The 19,592-nt window shown below is 40.8% G+C and overlaps 1 protein-coding gene across 5 annotated transcripts in view; it reads left to right on the forward strand.

Annotated features, from left to right (window-relative positions):
- LOC126284198 (aminopeptidase N-like) overlaps positions 1-19,592 on the forward strand; it is a 1,000,437-nt gene that overhangs the window by 746,932 nt on the left and 233,913 nt on the right. For all 5 annotated transcript variants that reach the window (XM_049982954.1, XM_049982953.1, XM_049982955.1 and 2 more), the window contains one exon: positions 12,756-12,914. In XM_049982954.1, coding sequence (XP_049838911.1) covers positions 12,756-12,914 — 159 coding nt within the window. The remainder of the gene's footprint in view (positions 1-12,755; positions 12,915-19,592) is intronic.

Raw genomic sequence — 19,592 nt, forward strand, 5'->3', positions numbered from 1 at the left:
CCAATGTCGGTTTAAATAGCACCTGGTGATTGTGAACGCAAGTACTTCGGTCACAGCAATATATGACACAAAAACAGAGGTTGTCCTTGCTACATACAGTAAGAAGCAGTTCCACAGAACACAACAAACACAACATATCCACGATTATATACAACAAGCAAAAACCCCTGTGCTGGGTTACAAACAAAACTCATTTCTCTTATACCTTTCGTCTGCAGTTTGCTATCAAGCAGGTTACACGAGTTCACTGCACCGACCAACTCAACATCGTCTTTTGCCGATCCCTTCCAAACTATAAAGAGGAACCCTATATTATGAGACTAGCATGCCCGTAAGAATGATAAATAAATATCGAAAAGTTTCTGGCAAGTTGAAGCTATACGTTGGTAGGTAAGGTGGACTCGAATAGCGCTGTTCGTAGCCCACTGGTCAGTTCCTACGCACACATACAATCGCTACATGCATATACGCCAAAAAGGGTAGAACAAGTTTGGGAGTCACTATCAAGCCGAACAGCACAGAAACGACGCCGAATTTGCAAGCAGAAATAAAAACCCTGAAAATATACAAAATGAAAGGAACGTGTGACCACAAAATGTTCGAATCCACATAAAATAGTTTTCGTTATTATTTCCTTTCTGAGGCAGCCAGTCGTCTCTGTCTGCGGCGGCTGTGCTATTTTCGCTGTTCAGATATAATGGCTACCGCTTCTTATACTTATTCCACACCGGTTGAGTAACAATGTTGAGATTCTTTTACGGTTGCCACACGAAAGCCCGACTCCGCTACAAACGCAAATCTACGACCCAGTGGCTGATTAATACAAAAAGTAGACAAATTTCGGTTCCTTGGAATGTGGTTCTGCGAAGATGTGAAATCAGACATGGAGATGAAATTTCGCACACGGGACATCCGTATCGCTTTCATTAAATTCAAGAAAATTCTCACAAGAAAATAGCTATACCTACACATTAACTTGATTTGTAAGATGCTATAACTTATCTGTACTTCTGTATGGTTATGAAAGGTGAACACTAACCATGTCAACAGCAATGAAAATCCAGTCCATTGAAATGTGGATTTACCGCAAATGTTTAAAATAACGTGGAAAGTAAAAGAACAAATGTGCGAAGGAGAATATCTTGGTTAGGTAACGTAAGGCAATGAATAGGACTGTCAAGTGCAGAACAACCACTACATACTGCGCTTCATACAATAAAGAATCATCGCTAACATTTTCTTTTATCGTTTTAATGAAGCCTTTGGAAATACATCACTCAATGCAGAGGCCAATTCATCTTCATTGTAATATATGCTTTTCTTTTATGGCGAACGTAAGCTCCAGGACAGGACCGTAATCATCTAATTATAGTAACTCGAAATTTTTCTTGACATACTTTCGACATAACTTTATGGATTTCAGTGAAATTCACACAGAAGGTGATTTTGAGCTTAATAAAACACTGTTTTCATTGTGCTAGTATTATAGCTAAATCAGTTGGCATTTTGTTCTGCGGAATAAAGATTGCCTCAGATCACCGTGAATGCAAACGTAGCTAATTCAGTTGGTGATCAATTGAATGAATTCTATTGCACAATTAATCTGTGTTGATGGCAGTTCGGTTCGACTTTGTTAAGTACCTTTCCCCTTTACGTCGGTCACAGACACGTGTGTGATGCCGGCCGGAGTGGCCAAGCCGTTCTAGGCGCTACAGTCTGGAACCGCGCGACCGCTATGGTCACAGGTTCGAATCCTGCCTCGGGCATGGATGTGTGTGATGGCCTTAGGTTAGTTAGGTTTAAGTAGTTCTAAGTTCTAGGGGACTGATGACGAAAGAAGTTAAGTCCCATAGTGCTCAGAGCCATTTGAACGTGTGTGATGATGTTTCTGCCTGATCAAATTGAGCACTTCCAGTAAAATAATGTGCGTGGCACACTTCCAGGTCATCTAGTTGCTGTGTGAAACACAAACACTTAATTCAGCACTAGCAACTCGTTCTTGCACTCTAACTAAATGCTTTTGAGTTATTGGGCGTCATCCTTTTCCTCTACCTCTTCTTCTTCTTCTTCTTCTTTTTCTTCTTCCTCATGAACCGACCGAGGGATGCTGCAGTGGTAAAGCACTTCTCTCTCATTATGAAAGATAGGGATTCAAATCACTGTCCTGTCATTCTGACTTATATTTTTATTTATTCTCTTATATATCCCAAGTTAAATGTCATTACGATTCATTTGACTAGAAAAAGAACAAATACGTATCATAAACTTCTCCGCTCCCATAACCAGTCATGAATATTCGGGTTTCCTCAGCTGACACTACGGAAAACCGACTTTGCTTTCACATCTAAAACGGTGTTCTCCTTTTTCATTTAAAAAATGACGAAAAATTATTGGATGAATATCCTTCAAACTCTTATTGAAAGGCATTCGTTGTCGGTTATCACCTGATGGTGTGTAAAGGAGAGGAAATGTGATGAAAACAGGAACAACAATCTTCGTTACAGGCGACATTTACAACTGCGGAGCACTTCGAAAACTATGAGCAGAGTATAGATTTTAACAATACGTGTGTGACAGTCAAAGAATGTATCATTTACAGATGATAGCTGCAGAGATGATAGTTACAACCTGCCGAGTTCGTGGCTTCCAGCCATCAATGGAAGTACCTTCCAAGTCGAAATGCACGGAGAACACAAACTCCCAAAAAACCACTTTAGAAGCGCAGTAATAAAAATATTTTTGTTTCTGAAAAGTTGTCGTTGCATTTCCTATTCCTCACCGCTTGCTATAATGATGGCCTATCAATGAGAAGCTTGATCAATGTTTACCCAGTAATTTCCTTTCTTAAAAAAAAGGCATCGGAGAACATCCTCTTACATGTGAGACTGGCTTTCAACATGTTCATCCATCTGTGGGCTTTAAATGGTTGCAGCCGAGCAATGGAAACACCAAGTCATTAAACAATTAGAAGACTGAAATGTAGTCACACGGAATATTTTACTTTCACTGATACGTTGTAATACTGCTTACTTGTACAGGGTGTGACACAACTAATAGCAAAAACTAATCCGGGTGAAAATGTTTCGCCAATAGAGGCAAAAACGTTTTAGTACACACTGGTCCCAAAATGAGCCATTTTCGAGGTAATTGCCAATATGTCGGTCCGAAGTGCAACTGACTTCATTACGACTTATTGTCCAAGATTATGCAAATGTATTCAACGTAAGCTTTTCAGTCAAGTCCCAAATTAAGGGTCAAATATCACCTGTGCCCTACCTTGACAAGAAATACGTTTTTTGTCTTTATTGTTATTTGACTCCTCTTGCCCCGTATGGGCAAGTGATTGGCTGCCAGCGGCACAATATTTCATCTTCAGCCAAGAGCAGCCATAAAAATACATGTTGGCCAAGATAAAAGACGCCCGCTGTTATATTGTAAGAGATATTTGAAGTTATCTATTGTTACTTCTTAAGGCTAGGGAAGCCCTCAAGCGGGGTCACGTTGTGTCACTTGAAATCGAGCGGCGATCTAGTTGTCAGTAGTCAGTTTGAAACTTGTTGTGAACACAGTTCTATCGAATGCTTTTTCAGTCGAACAAAAAGTATATATTGTTGAAAATATTTTTGGATGTAAATCATTTAAAAAGTTTAATGAAAGGTTCACGATAAATTATCCAGAGGCAGCTGCACATGCAAAAAGTGTTGTGCAGAAATTGATCACCAAATTTAGAGCAACAGGTTCAGTCGCTAATGCCAAATGTAACCGTGTAAAGAGTTTGTTAGCCGAAAAATATTCAACGCTTTCAGTAAACTATGCTAAGAAGTCCACGGAAATCAACTAGAAGTCTATCCTCCCAACTAAACATCAATCGAACGTCTTACCAGAACATGTTGAAGCTGTCAGGTATGCGAAAATACAAAGTTAGGGGGATGCTAGAGTTAAAACCTCCGGATTACGCATGACGACAAACATATTGCGAATGCATGTCGCTGATGCTTATCTGGATTCAAATCTTTATTTCAATTCAGATGACGCATGTTTTCACATTAGCAAATACGTGAGCTCTCAAAACACACGCTACTGGTCAACAGGCATTTCTATGAACGCTCTGAGATGCCTCTGGCGTTTGTTGTGCAGTTTCAGGCCAACGGATTGTAGGTCACATTTACTTTAACAACACCGTGAACTCCCAAGTTGATGTAACGGAACTGTTGCAATCATTTGTAGAGCACCTAATAGAGGAAGAACAAGAGTATGCATTTTTCCAACAAGATGGCACCAAGGTGCATACTTAGTAGTTTTCAGTGTCATACGTCCATGAAGCTTTCGGAGAAGAACGTAGAGATTTATAGCCTTCAAAATCGCCCCATCTGTCTACCTGTGATTTTTATTTGTGGGGTAATACAATGTAAAGCCTACCGTAACAAGCCACTTACAACTGATGGGTTGAAACCAGACATTCGCAATGCGATTGCGGAAATCACACCAAATGAAATGGCAAAAGCTTCCAGAAACATGCTGAGACGTGATCAGTTGTATACAGAAGTCTAGGGTGAACATTTTCAGCACCTCCTGTTAGCTATTGACCTACTGAATGTTCAGTGCTGTGTTTTTCATAACAATAATTTACTGCTTCGTATTATGTATTTACAATAAACGAGTGAATTGCCTGTATGCTTTTTTGCAAGACATGGGGCCTCTTTATTTTCGCCACCCTGTATAACAAAGATGTGAAAAATGACATTATGATTCCTTTTATTCGTTGAATTAAAAATCAAAGAAAACTAAAAAATGAAAATATATACATTTTAAAAACAGGTCACTGAATGGTGAATTTCTACCAAGAAAAAGCACTGAATCACTGCACTTACACTAAAAACCTGAATAACATGCACAGTGAGAGAAGTACGCATTTCAGAAGGGGAAAACATGTTTCATTGAGCTGAGGGACGTTGCTAGAGAAAGCTGGTGTCTATTACGTAGGAAAACTGTAGAGCGGAAGATAGGTGTTGGTATAGGTACTGAGAAGATAGAGCGTGGGAAAGACAGAAGACTGGAAGGAGTTTCTTGTGTGGGTGGGGTAGTGATAACAAGACGAAACGGATGAGGATGGACAGAGAGGGAAAGGGAGAGAGGAGCCATGATGTGAAGTGGTACCCGTGAAGAGGCGTTAAAGTTGCTAGGAGGAATAAATATCGCAGAGGATCTCATTGTCTGTGGGAGTTGGTTGAAGTTGCGTTGGATGAAGTTGTGTTTGAGTGTTTGAAGATGTAGGGTGTGAGTGTGAAGTGCGACAGCATACCAGCGTTGGTGATCAGAGGGGAGACAATCGGGTTATTGGAATCTAGTTTGCGGATAGCATACGAAATGCGAAGGTGTTCATTGTGGGTGAGGAGGGGGTGGGAAGTTGATGAGGTGGTAGAAGAACCATGTGGGGGAAGGTAAACAGATGATGAAACCTAGACGGAGTGCATGGTGTTCGAGGATTTGGAGGGACTGTAAAACTTTGGTTGGGGCAGAGATCAATGGAGCATTTGCATAGCAGACGATGGATCGGATCAGGTTTTTGTAAGTGAGTAGGTTGCTGGAGAGGTGTAATCCTCAAGTTCGGCCTGTTAGTAGTTTCTGTTAGATGGTTAGTAGGTCAGGTTTCCACTTAAGGTGCTGGTTGATGGCTAGTCCAAGATATTTTGTGTATTAGTTAACTCGATAAGACCGTCGTAAGTGGTAAGATAAAAGTTATGGAGATGAAAGATGCGGGTGGTTCATCCTATAATGACTGCTTGGATATTGGAGGGTCTGATCTTGAGAAGCCATTGATTACACCAGGAGGTAAACTGAATAAGGGAGATTTGGAGGGATCCTTGGGATTTCTGGAGTCTAGGGTAGAGTGTGAGAAAAGTAGTGACATCACCTTACCGAAACAGGTGGTGTGGCGGAAGAGAAATACAGTGCCGTTTCATAATGTTATATGGAAACTCTCGTGTGTTTATGCTTAGTTTCTGACTGATAATTAGCAATCCATCGTAGTGCTAATAAACACTACCTCTATCATTGGGTGGGACTGATATCTAATGTGCATTAACAATCCATCTTATTGATCATAGCCCTGAAGTGAATCAACATCATTAGCTAATAGTTTGCACAATGAAAGCTATCTGTGCACCTGTCCTGCATCTCGCAGGCGACTAACTAACCCAAGCGCTGGAAGGAAGAACATTTGAAGAGTCGAAATGGAAGATGTTCTAAGTGCCATTTTTCATAAAGTGCGTTTTCATCGCTATTGTGTTCTTGGTATTCTGATTCAGGTCCCAAATCATGGAGAAATTAGAAAAATGACATGATTCCACCAGGCTGTGCTTTATTTTATTTGCACTGACTGACTGCGCATGACGGTCATATCAACAAATACATACAGTGTGATTTGTGGTAAACATTACAAAGTTTGTTTCTCTAGTGCTTCTGGGTAGATGTGGCATTATAATAACGTAGTAATGTTATTGTGCTCGAAAGCACTTTGCGTCTCATGCACATTACATTTTAGAAGATGACTGTTGACCTCTCTGTCCTCTGTTATTCACAAGTTGCATGGATCTAGAACGCCGTACACCTCACATCGCTTTCCGCATCCGTTTACCTTTTACTGGGTTCTTTTTTAGAATGGGAATGGCCTTAGTCCCCAATCCATTTTATCATAGACTATCACACATTCTGGTTATATACATTGGGAATGGCTTTATCCGGTTTAAATAGAGCCTTAACCTTCTGACAGTAAGTAGACACATATCTTATCGCTTTTATTCGTCCGTTTCTTGGCATGCCTAAATGTCTGATAAGTTCCTTTGTTTCTTTGTATACAGTGAAGCACCTGAAGGTGCAAATTTAATTTTGCCCAATCGCTCATGTTCTCCAATAAAGAATTATAACAGTCGCAGCGGTCCTGTTGATGCAAATCAAAGAGTTCCCTCAATCATTACCAGCCGGGACCTGAAGCCACACCAGATGACTCCTCACACCATGACGTCAAAAGTAACACCGCTGCGACTCTCCAAAACATTGGAAGATCAGTATCTCTTCCCACGTCGCTTCTGTACTGGCCGAAGATGATCATCCGGGGTGCCGCAGAACAATGATTCATCGCTAAACACGGTGCGACGCCATTCATCGGTAGTTCATGCTTCCCCATCACAGCCGTTTATGTTGTGGTGTTGCCGGCAATCTACACGCGGGACGGTAATTCTCTAGTGCGGCTGCTTCTAGTCTCTGAACGACGCTGCGGTATGACAAAGAATATTGCAGGGAGTCCATTACATTTTCTAGGACGCCACGTGCAGATGCAAATGGGTTACGACGTGCTCGGTGTGCGTTACTGCGGTCCTCCCTGGTCAGATGTGGTCACCCGGAAGTTCACGACGAACATGTTTGCCACCATGTTCCTATCCCGTCCAACATCGTACCACTACGTCATCCATATGCTCCATAAATTTGGGTATTGTACGATTAACCAGCCGGTCAAATGCAGATCCACAGTGAGGTCCTATTCAAACCCAGGTGCGGCTGACGCTGTCTCTGACGAGGAAACAGGACCTCCGTATTCTTCACATCTGACGATGTTCATCCGTTTATACCCCCAACAGGAGCTGGTAATAACACTAAACAAGAACATCAGTAATGCACTCTGTTGGCCGTTCAACCTGTCACGGAGAACTGCACCTCTAATCATTTACATATCCGCCGACGGTGTGTATTTGTACGAAGTTACATTGCCATCCGACCATGTCGTCGAGTTCTTCACTTGTTTTGTAAAGCAGTGTACATTTTTTCCGGTATTTTGTGCTTCTCTTATTCTACTCTACCATCTTTCTCAGTGATCGCTATTATTTACGATACTCCCCAAATATTTATACAACTATACTTTTACATCCGACAGCTGATAGGTGTTTAAAAATAGCCATGTTTCTGTACGTTCGCACGTTTCTTCGAGATCAAATGTGCTTGTATTTACGAACAAGCGATGCGCTCGGCAGAATTGCGTTTTTGAGTCGCCCTTACTTACTGCAAATTTTCGTCGCACGCCGTTTCACGCCGCAGGCCACAACAGTCTATCGGTTTTCAGGTGGCCATTAATCAGGCGACCGTCCGCTCTGCCAAGGCAATTTTCTGCGTTAATGGAGCGACGGGCAAATGAGCAGCCTAGGGCATTTTCTACCTGCAAATGGGATAACGGCCCACCAGTTTCCGATAGCCGACGGCAACGCCAGCTTCTAGTACAGCAAAACGGCGATTCGTATTTGGGGCTCGAAAAAGCTCCAAGGAGGTGGAAAAATGTCGCGCAACGTACATCTTTTATTATATGAAGTAGTGTCCGTTAGTATAGCCTTTACAAGACGCATGAGGCTACAACGAAGAATGTTTTTCATTCTATCTAAAATTATTGATGTCTCTTAATTTATTTTCTTTCGCGAGAGACCTCAGCTGAGCCTTATAATCTCGAGACGTACTTTGAACGAGGAGTAATTACTTTTAAGAATAGTTGAACATACCGGTAAACACTTTATAGTTCAGCTTTATACTGTAGGGAAAAAAAGATTTCTTCGTTCGACCTGAAGCCAAGAAAAAGCTTTCTGCCACATTGGGAAGATCAAAGATAAAGAACAAAACAACTAATGAAGTGGGAGGTCAATAAAGGCAATTTTGTATAAGACCGAGATTACGTGATTACGTTTACCATTTCGATTGTTGCAGCTGTATGTAGGAAATGACGTGACGCAATCAAACGGCCACGAAAACGCGTAATAATAAATGGTCAAATGTGTGTGAATTCCTAAGGGACCAAACTGCTTAGGTCGTAGGTCCCTAGACTTACACACTACTTAAACTAACATATGCTAAGCAAAACAAAAACACCCATGCCCGAGGGAGGACTCGAACCTCTGGCGGGAGTGGCCGCGTAGTAACAAGAATAAACATTGCTCCTATTACGAAAATAAGAATAGAAGAGATTCCAGTGATGCACAAGTTGTTTACCACAAATCGAATTATGGACAAATGAAACTAATTGAAACAACTATCAGTTAAAAATCTGAAATAAAGAAGCTGTAATAAGAGAAATAGAAAAATAAAGTATTTTGGAAGTAGGAATGTAGAAAATAGGTGAAAAAGGAAAGATATTATTGGTGAATATGATGGTGGTGGTGATAATGAGGAGCAGGAGTTTATGTTGGTTTCGGCACACGACAGTCACGTCTTTAAGCGCCCTTTCATCAGGAAATGGTACACAACAGTTCTCTAAAAACCACATTTATGTTGACACACACAAACACAGAGAGATAGAGAGAGAGAGAGAGAAAGTAGACAAGCGCGGAAATAATGCATATTTAAAGTCATTTCAAAATACTCTGTAAAAATACATATTTAATATTAAGAGCTTAATTAATGCAACTAACTTATAAATCTGTCTACGTGGTCACTGGACTAAAAAAGGATGAGCCAGCCACTGTAAAGGATTAAGCAGGAGTCCAGACGCTACACAAAATTTTAAAAGTTCTAGAACAGTCGCCTGGGCGTCAGCTAAATAGAGGGCACGCCCTTACTTGAATTTGTCTATGATATCTGTTCAAAATGTAAAATTAAATCTGTTAAAATGTGACATACAGTGGTTTGCCGACCACAAACACCACTGTCTGGGATTTTCCCATCCCCACCACCACCGACGCAAAAAATTTGTAAGCAAATAGAAGAGCATTTTCTCCATCTTCCTGCTTCTTTCAAAGATTAGCCGAAAATTGAGGAAACAATGTACATTCAGAAACTAGTTCTGCATGTAAGAGAATTGTAGCCACTGGAACTACATGAGAAAATAGATTGGGGAATTTTGTAATCCCTTTATATCAGTGCTAAATATTATAAGGAATCCAAAATTGTGTGTAAGAAGAGTTAACCTTGGAGAAGCAAGAAATTTACGGAATACTCAACAGAAGGAAAGGCGAAGAGGATCGAGAGACATGCATTAAGTCACCCAAGACTAGGTGGTTGTTTTGATACTTGATGAAACAATAAGGGAATCAAGTTTCATACGACAACAGAGGTCGGACTGTATAGCTGAGTTTATTTGTTATTTTGGTTATATCAGGTGGAAGAGATCAATACTGGATGCGATAATTTGAAGGGAATGTCAAACACGACTACATAGTGAAACATAAAATAAGTATTAGTTCTCAGCAAAAAGTGAACAAGTTCCGTGCGCTTTCTATTCCTAATAATATTAAATATATAGGTATTAGAATCACACTGTAAGACCAGTGTTCAAGTACATACAATATTAGTTTTTTTTAATATTGTTCCACATATCATCTTCGATATTCCTTACGAGATTTTTACCGGTGCGTCAATTTGCACACGAATGACTTGACTACTTATTAATTCGCATAGATGGCAGGATGGAGTTCTGTGAACTGTCGATTACGCGTTTCTTCCGCTTTGAATTAAGAAAACGTTTCAGTGATGTCACGTATGAGTAGATCCACCACTGTTCAAGCGTGCGTTGTGTGCTGCATAACCGTAAGGCGCTACTGCAAACGTCGTTTGCAACTATCCACGAACACAAAAATAAGATTTTTATCACAATTTTCATATGTAATTATTTTGAACTATTGTTTGTTATAACCATTGTTTGTTATAACCATTATAGAGATCGAGCAGGGAGACTTAACACAGAAATTTCATGTGTTTGTTTTCACGGAATTTCTGTCACGAAAATTTCTTCACGCGGAGCATAAAGTTTACTATGTTACTTTGGTAGTTCGAGAAAAGTCCTGTTGGGGTCAGTTGCCAAACTTTGAAGAGGATTGTCGGGGAGAGATGTAAAAATGCCCCCGCGAGAGAGAGAAATTACAGAGTGAGAGACGATCTTAATGTATTCCCGCAAATACTTTCGCTCTCGGGTAAAGTTGCTATATGGAGATTACTTAGTTCATGAGAACATTCTCCTGAACGATAAATTTGGGAGACCATTCTTGTCCAACCATAAGCAGCAGTAGTAGTAATGAGATTGTTTCGTATGACTGTGCAGGTTTACTTAGGATCTTCGTACTCTTTTTGCTGGCCTTACTGCCGGGGTCGGCATGTTATTTTGGATTTGGTAATGGAGGGTGTCCTCATGCCCGTCCCCTCACCAGCCAGTTTATTTAGGATAAAAGGCTGAAAATGGTTTCAGATTAAGAATGCATCAACAGACGGAGTCGTTCAATTACATTACACGGTTTTATCCTTTTCAAGAGCTTCTGATTGTATACAGGGGTGTGGTACTTATTTTTCAGCTGTCTACTTTCAGGCTTTTCTCTTGCTACAGTCAACGAAGAAGCTAACTGAGAAGAATTTCAGCTCAGTCAAACAAATGCAGGATGACTCACAGCGACCATGAAGTTCTGTTGTTTTCTCGAGTAATGTGATTTATTCATATAATATTTTCAGTTGTTTCATTTGCAATCAGTATAAACATTACTAGTCAATAGTAAACGTAGTTCCCATTAATTCTTTCTGAAAACAACAGCAACCTTAATACTGCAGCATCAGTAAAACTTGTAGCAAGTTGAGGTAGTTTGCACTTTTCACTACTGGTTGTGAAAGGTAAAGTGTCAGTGATAGAAATGGGGTTTACGTCTTCTATAGAAGCTTTCATGTTGATACTGACAAACTGGTAATAAGTTGTCCTCCTTTTCAAATCCCCAGATTCTTGTTTAGAGTAGTTAAACGGAAATAAAACACTAACTTAACCTTAACAACCGGCAAGAATTAGTGCTACGCTGAGGTGCAAAGCAGCTGGAAAGACTTCGTCCGACACGAGCAGCTGTTTCCCTGGACGGATGCATCACATTACCTCATAATGCGCCCTCTTTCAGACTCACTGATTTGACGGTACGATTTGGGCATAGGACAGCGAGGCATCCTGCACATCTGCTCAAGGCACACTGATCCATCACATTCGGTTTGTGGCGACAGGGCGAGCCGATGGCACATTTTACCGGTAGGTGCTGTTGCACCACGATATCGTTGTTGACCTCGAACCCGCCGATCGACATTTTTCAAATGCTAATATTTTCTGCAGAGCATACTAATTTAAATGTCTTGTGAATATAAACGTCCTATCTCTAGTCGCTCAAGATATTTTGTTTTTCTCTGAACATTAGTGTATTTTCTGAAATGTTTCTATCTCTTTTTATGACTGCGATGGTGTAGTGGTTAAGACACTGGACTCCGCTTCGACAGTAGTTATATAATATCTTACATGTTGCAGGCATCCTTTATTTGAAATTTGTGGTAAGGTCTTATGGGATCAGACTGCTGAGTTCATCGGTCCCTAAGCTTACGCGCTACTTAATCTAACTTAAACTACCTTACACTAAGGACAACACACGCACCCATACCCGACAGAGGACTCGGACCTGTGATGGAGGTAGCCGCCCGGACCTTGACAAAACGCCTCAGACCGCGAGCTACCTCGGCCAGCAGTCTTCCTTCATCCTTGTCTGCGTGATGTATCGATTCTCTCTCTCTCTCTCTCTCTCTCTCTCTCTCTCTCTCTACTTCTCTCCCTCCCTCCTTCCCTGACTTTGACATCGGCGATACGTTTAACTACATCCTTCCTGCTTGATACTTCCCTTCCTGCTCTCTGTCCTGCTGCAACGAGGATCTGCCACTAGAGAGGGTTGCCTTCCTTGCCGAGCTAACTAGTGTGTGTTGCTGTGGCCTTTCAGGTGGATCGCGACAACGCAGTTCCAACCGACGGACGCTCGGCGGGCCTTCCCCTGCTTCGACGAGCCAGCGCTCAAGGCGACCTTCTCCATCCGGCTTGCCAGGCCTGCCAACGCCACGAGCATCTCCAACATGCCCCGCGTCGGACAACCCACGCCCGTGTGAGTACCTGCCTCAAGTTACTCTCTAACCGTGCTGCCCCACTGTATTTTTACACAAATGTTTGAGCGGTGCGAAATCTAGACTCCTTAGAAATTAAGCAATGAAATTCTGTTTGATTTTTCTTAACCAAACGAAGAATGGATAACTGACAAATGGATATTTTCTTGACAAGCGTAACGGCTAGTTTCGCAGAAATATACTTAACCACTTGAAAGTAATCATAGAAATTAATAAAAACTTAATTAGTAATTTGAGGGAAAATTGCGAAATTGATACTTTTGTCCGAATTTTCACATACACTCCTGACATGGTCAGCGAAATGGTGATCTGTAGTACAATAAACACTAAATTAATTTTCAACTTCCAAGATCGCTAAAATCATTTATTCATATAGATAACCGGTTTCGGCAATTCTGTGTTGTCATGTTTCGGATGATGTAAAAATGGATCCCAAGATTTGAATATAGAATCTCCGAAACTGGTTATCCTTATGAATAAATAATTTTAGCGGTCTTGGCTGTTGAAAATTTGTTCAGTGTTCGAAATTTCACAACCGAACGAAGAGTCACAGACGGACAAATGGGATATCAAACTGAATAGCGTGATTTTTGCCTTTGGAAAGAAGGTTTTAAGTGCTTGAAAGCAATTAGGGAAACTCAATAAATTTAATTAGTGATTTGAGAGAAAATGTTTGGACGTATTTTCATAGTCTAGCAAAGAACGGAAAATGGACAAAGCCCTATTTTTGGAAAAAGATATTTAATTGCTGAAATGTAATCACGGGAAATAAGAAAGACGGAATTAGTTATTTGGGAAAAAATTATTGACCTAAGTTTCATAGTCAAACGAAGACTAGGAAACGGACAAATGGGGTATCGAAATGACAAGCGAATGTTCCAGTTTTGCAAAGAAAGATTTAATTACTTGCAAGTGATAAGGGTAATTCAGAAAAACTTGATTTGTGATTTGAGAGAAAATTTAGGCCTGAAATTTCATAGTAAAAGAAAGAATGGAAAACGGACAAACTAGGTATCAAAATGATCAATATAAGGTCTAGTTTAGCAAAAATGCATTTAATTACTTGAAAGTAATCAGAGTAATTAAGAAAAACTTGAATACTGATTTGAGGTAAACCTTTTATCCCAATTTTCATAGCCAAGTGCACATTTTCAAAGAAAAATTTAATTGAAACTTCCTGGCAGATTAGAAATGTGTGCCGGAGCGAGATTCGAACTCGAGACCCTTGCCTTTCACGGCAAGTGCTCTACCATCTGAGCTACCCAAGCACGACTCACGACCAGCCCTCACAGCTGGAATTCTGCCATTACCTCGTCTCCTACCTTCCAAACTTCGTAGAAGCTCTTCTGCGAACCTTGCAGAATTGCACTTCTGGAAGAAAGGATATTGCGGAGACTTGGCTTAGCCACAGCCTGGGGGATGTTTCCAGAATGGAAAAATTTAATTGGTTGAAAGTAACGAGGGTAATTAACAAAAACGTAATCAGTCATCTTGAGGAAAATCGAAATACTTCAAGAACAGCTGCTGCTATCTACGTAAATGAAGTGTGAAAAAGTTAATCTCTTGAACGCCTAGGTATTTTTCGCATGAAAGGTCACATTTGTGTATAAGTTGTGGAATGTATTTTTTCATGCAGAAACAACAAAGTAAATGTGAATGTATGGGTAAACAAACTTTTCTGCATTCTCTTGATCTACATAATCTTAATAATTGATAAAACGTACCAAATAAAGAAAAATTTTGAAAATAAAAAAATTAAAAAACAATCAAATGTTTTGCAAGAAGATAGATTAGACAAACACTTGACAAGCCTTTCAATGATGCTCGAAATCATTTACAGCAAATGGGGTACGTCAAATTTTTCTCTGATCTATTTTATTTCTTGCTTTTAGACAAGTTGTTTCATAAAACATTTGACAGTTTTTCCATTTTTTTAATTTATTTATTCCACTAAGGCCATCTCTGACTCACATGAATAGTTGGAAAGACATTTCCCACGAACTTAATTCCATCATTATTCCAAGATCCTCTTGGCGCAGTTGCTTGGCTCCTGATCTTGTATGAAGGTTGTGCTGATTCTTCAAACGTTCTCGTTGATCTAGCACTGGTTGCTTTTCTTCTTCACGGTCTTGTATTGTGTAGAAACAAACGAAAATAAGTACATTAGTATGCAGGAACGACAAGCATTTCTCCATCTGCAGTTGCCACCACCCAGTGGCCTTCTAGACTTACTGCAGAAGTTACCAACAAAGTGCCTAAATATCTCCGGCAGGTATGTTGGTATTCGGTTTACCAGATGCAATTCCGCGGCCGGGAAATCTCGAGGATGGTGCGAGTTTGAGAGCACAATTTGTACTCCCTGTAGGGTGTCGATATGTGTATCGATCGCGTTCCCCCGTCGGTGCTGCGCAGAGTACGTATCGAAGTTTTGAGTAACCCGCGCAGAAGTTGCATACAAAGCTGTAACGGCGCTGCTGTTTGTGTTGAAATGGCTTCAACAGCAGACCATGTTGAAATAAATTTTGAAAACCCTATTTAGTTTGTAAATATCAACTGACTTTTTTATTCATGAGCCACCTATTGTTATAGTACTTTGTTGTAAAAATATAGTAACATTTAGTCTGGTGGTGTCTTTTATTTTCTTCTCCTATAACAACTTAACAGCATGTACTTCATTAAGTAACCCACTGAGTCTTACTCAGGATCCATGGTTTTAATAATGCCCATTTTATGCTGTAACGTTCCTACTCTCAAACTAAACCTAAGTGTTTAATGTAGAGCTCTAATTATAGATTTCATTTTCCTCAAAATCAGAAGGAGACGTTTTGCAAATCATATAAGATTTAGAGTATGAAAAGTTACTTTTACCATGGATATTTATTTCGAAGAATTCAAGGGTGATTTTTATTGTCGCTCATGTTTTTCGGTACATATGCCCTAGTTTCATTGCTTTTTTGGGATAATGATCAATTCTTTAGCAATTCTCGTAGGTTAACTTTTTGAAAAAAAAGATCCGGCACAGATATACTGGTAAATTTTCTTCACGTATTCTTTCCATCTAACTGTAAATTTAATACAACTGACTCACACTTCTACTGCTATTAACAACTAACATGAACATAATGACAACTAACCATTTTGGCCCAAAATTAGGCCTTTTATAGAAAAGTAACAATTAATAGCGATAGAAACGTTATTAGTTAACTGGTGTGAAATTTGAACCCTCATCATCTTTCATATGCAGAAAGACGCCTAAAGATTTTCGGCACTAATTCTTTGTGCTGCGATTTTTTTCTGTCAGTGTGCAGGGGATAGGCAAAACAATATGAGTAGTGGTACTAATGGGATGGTTGTGTTTGCCGGTCAACAATGTAGGTACGACACGTGTTGCGCTGGACTGTGCATGTTCCGTACGGACTAGGCAACAGTTCTTTATGAGTACTACATACTTCGCATTTGCATTCATAGACCAAGGCCGAAGTGAAATGAAAGACCTAACAGAATTACAAAGAGAGCAGATTGTTGGAGCCCAATTAGCTGGAGCATCAATAACCAAGACAGCCAACTTACTGCACGTTTCAAGAGCAACTGTTTCAACAGTCATGACAGCTTACACAAAACATGGAAAAATATCATCGTCTAAACGTGATAGTGGGCTCAAATGAAAACTATATGACGGAGATCGTCGTAAGCTAACACGAATTTTGTCAAAGTAACACAAAACTACGGCGGCTAAAGTGACTACAGTGCTCCATAACCATCTTCGAGGCCTCGTATCTATCGTCACTGTCCATCGAGAACTCCATAAAGCGAATATTCAAGCACGAGCTCCTACACCGAAACCATTAGTGATGACAACCAACTAAAAGAAACTTGGCATATGGCGTCAGGAGCATAAATCCTGGACTGCTGATCAGCGGAAACACATCATATGGTCAGACGAGTCAACGTTTTGTTATTTCCAACATCGGGCCGGCTTTACGTCTGGAGAACGCCAAAAGAAGCCTACAATCCTCATTGCTTGATTCCATCGTTTAAATATGAAGGTGGAAGTGTGATTGTGTGGTCAGCCATATCACAGTATTCTGCTGGTCCCACCATTATTCCCAAAGGCCGTGTTACAGCCAACGATCATGTGAACATTTTAGGTGAGCAAGTGCACCTCATGATTCAAATGTTGTTCCCCAACAATGATGCCATGTTTCAGGACGATAATGCACCCATTTACACAGCCAGGACAGTACAATCATGGTATGTCGAACATGCAACTGAACTGCAGCGTCTTCCCTGGCCAGCACAGATCCCGGACGTGAGCATTATGGAACCCTTGTGGGCGGTATTGGAGCACAGACTCCGAAGCAGATTTTAGCCTCCCTCGCCACGGCATAACATTCCACTGAGACTATACAATCATCATACGCCAGTACTGCAAGAAGAATCGCAACTGTATTACGGGCAAATGAGGGTCCATCCCCTTATTAATAAGCCACTCATAAGTTAGTACAGGTGTTCACATTATATTGCCTGTCCTTCGTACATCTTCACTGAGATTCAAGAAAGTTTGCCGTTTCCAGTTCTTAGGAGAATTCAGTAATCTCGACACTGAATCTAGAAGTATCAGCTTAATAAGTCACAGCTGCAAAATACTAACGCGAATCCTTTACAGACGAATGTAAAAACTGGTAGAAGCCGACCTCGGGGAACATCAGTTTGGATTCCGTAGAAATGTTGGAACACGTGAGGCAATACTGACCCTACGACTTATCTTAGAAGAAAGATTAAGGAAAGGCAAATATACGTTTCTATCATTTTTAGACTTAGAGAACGCTTTTGACAATGTTGACTGGAATACTCTGTTTCAAATTCTGAAGGTAGCAGGGGTAAAATACAGGGAGTGAAAGGCTATTTACAATTTGTACAGAAACCAGATGGCAGTTAAAAAAGTCAAGGGACATGAAAGGGAAGCAGTGGTTGGGAAGGGAATGAGTTGTAGCCTCTCCCCGATGTTACTCAATCTGTACATTGAGCAAGCAGTAAAGGAAACAAAAGAAAAGTTCGGAGTCGGTATTAGAATCCACGGAGAAGAAATAAAAACTATGAGGTTTGCCGATGACATTGTAATTCTGCCAGGGACAACAAAGGAATTGGAAGAGCAGTTGAACGGAATGGACAGTGTCTTGAAAGGAGGATATAAGATGAACATCAACAAAAGCAAACCGAGGCTAATGGAAGGTAGTCGAATTAAGTCGGGTGATGCTGAGGGAATTAGATTAGGAAATTAAACACTTACAGTAGTAAAGGAGTTTTGCTATTTGGGGAGCAAAATAACTGATGATGGTCGAAGTAGAGAGGATATAAAATGTAGACTGGCAATGGCAAGGAAAGCGTTTCTGAAGAGTATTGCTTTAAGTGTCAGGACGTCGTTTCTGGAAGTATCTGTATGGAGTGTAGCAATGTATTGAAGTGAAACATGGACGATAAAAAGTGTAGACAAGAAGAGAATAAAAGCTTTCGAAATGTGGTGCTACAGAAGAATGCTGAAGATTTAGTGGGTAGAGCACATAACTAATGTGGAGATGTTGAATAGAATTGGGGAGAAGAGGAGTTTGTGGCAAAACTTGACTAGAAGAAGGGATCGGTTGGTAGGACATGAACTGAGGCATCAACGGATCACCAATTTAGTACTGGAGGGCAGCGTGGAGGGTAATAATCGTAGAGGGAGAGTTAGAGATGAATACACTAAGCAGATTCAGAAGGATGTAGGCTGCAGTAGATATTGAGAGATGAAGAAGCTTGCACAGGATAGAGTAGCATGGAGAGCTGCAGCAAACCTGTCTCAGGACTGAAGATCACAACAACAACAGACACTAACTACATACGTAAACAAAGTGAACGATATGAGGGAAACCCCAATAGGTAGGCAACACATCTCATGTAGAGGTAACGCAAATACAATCGTAACTCACCGAGGCTACTAGGGAAACTACGGTAGCCTACGGTAGTTTTACAACAATTCAGGCTAATGCCGGAATGGATCATTTTCAAGTGACATGGCCAAATTCCTTCGAGCTCTTCGTCCAATCCGGGCCTGAGCGCCATAAACAAAAATCTTCCTTCCAATTTCGTGAGCACTGTGCACGTATAGCTGAGTAAGAGACCTCTTTACCGCAACGTTGAGCTCCGGTCCACATTTAATACTGGCTGGCCACTGGCTGACGCACCATATTCTCCTAAATCCTAAACTACCTTCCTACTTCGTGAGCACTGCGTCCATATGGCTAAGTAAGACACTTCTTTACCGAAGCGTTGAGTTCCGGTCCACATTTACCATAGGCTGACTTCTAGCTGACGTGCCATATTCCCCTAAACCCTAAACTTCCTTCCTACTTCGTGAGCACTGCGCACGTATGGCTGAGTAAGAGACTTCTTTACTGCAACGCAGAACTCCGTTCCACATTTACCACTGGCTGGCCTCTGGCTGACGCACCATATTCTCCTAAATCCTAAACTTCCTTCCTACTTCGTGAGCACTGCGCATGTATGGCTGAGTAAGAGACTTCTTTACCGCAACGTTGAGCTCCAATCAACATTTACCACTGGCTGGCCTCTGGCTGACCCGCCATATTCTCCTAAATCCTAAACTTCCTTCCTACTTCGTG

This window comes from Schistocerca gregaria, chromosome 8, assembly GCF_023897955.1.
Source record: "Schistocerca gregaria isolate iqSchGreg1 chromosome 8, iqSchGreg1.2, whole genome shotgun sequence".
In the NCBI taxonomy this organism is placed as follows: domain Eukaryota; kingdom Metazoa; phylum Arthropoda; class Insecta; order Orthoptera; family Acrididae; genus Schistocerca; species Schistocerca gregaria.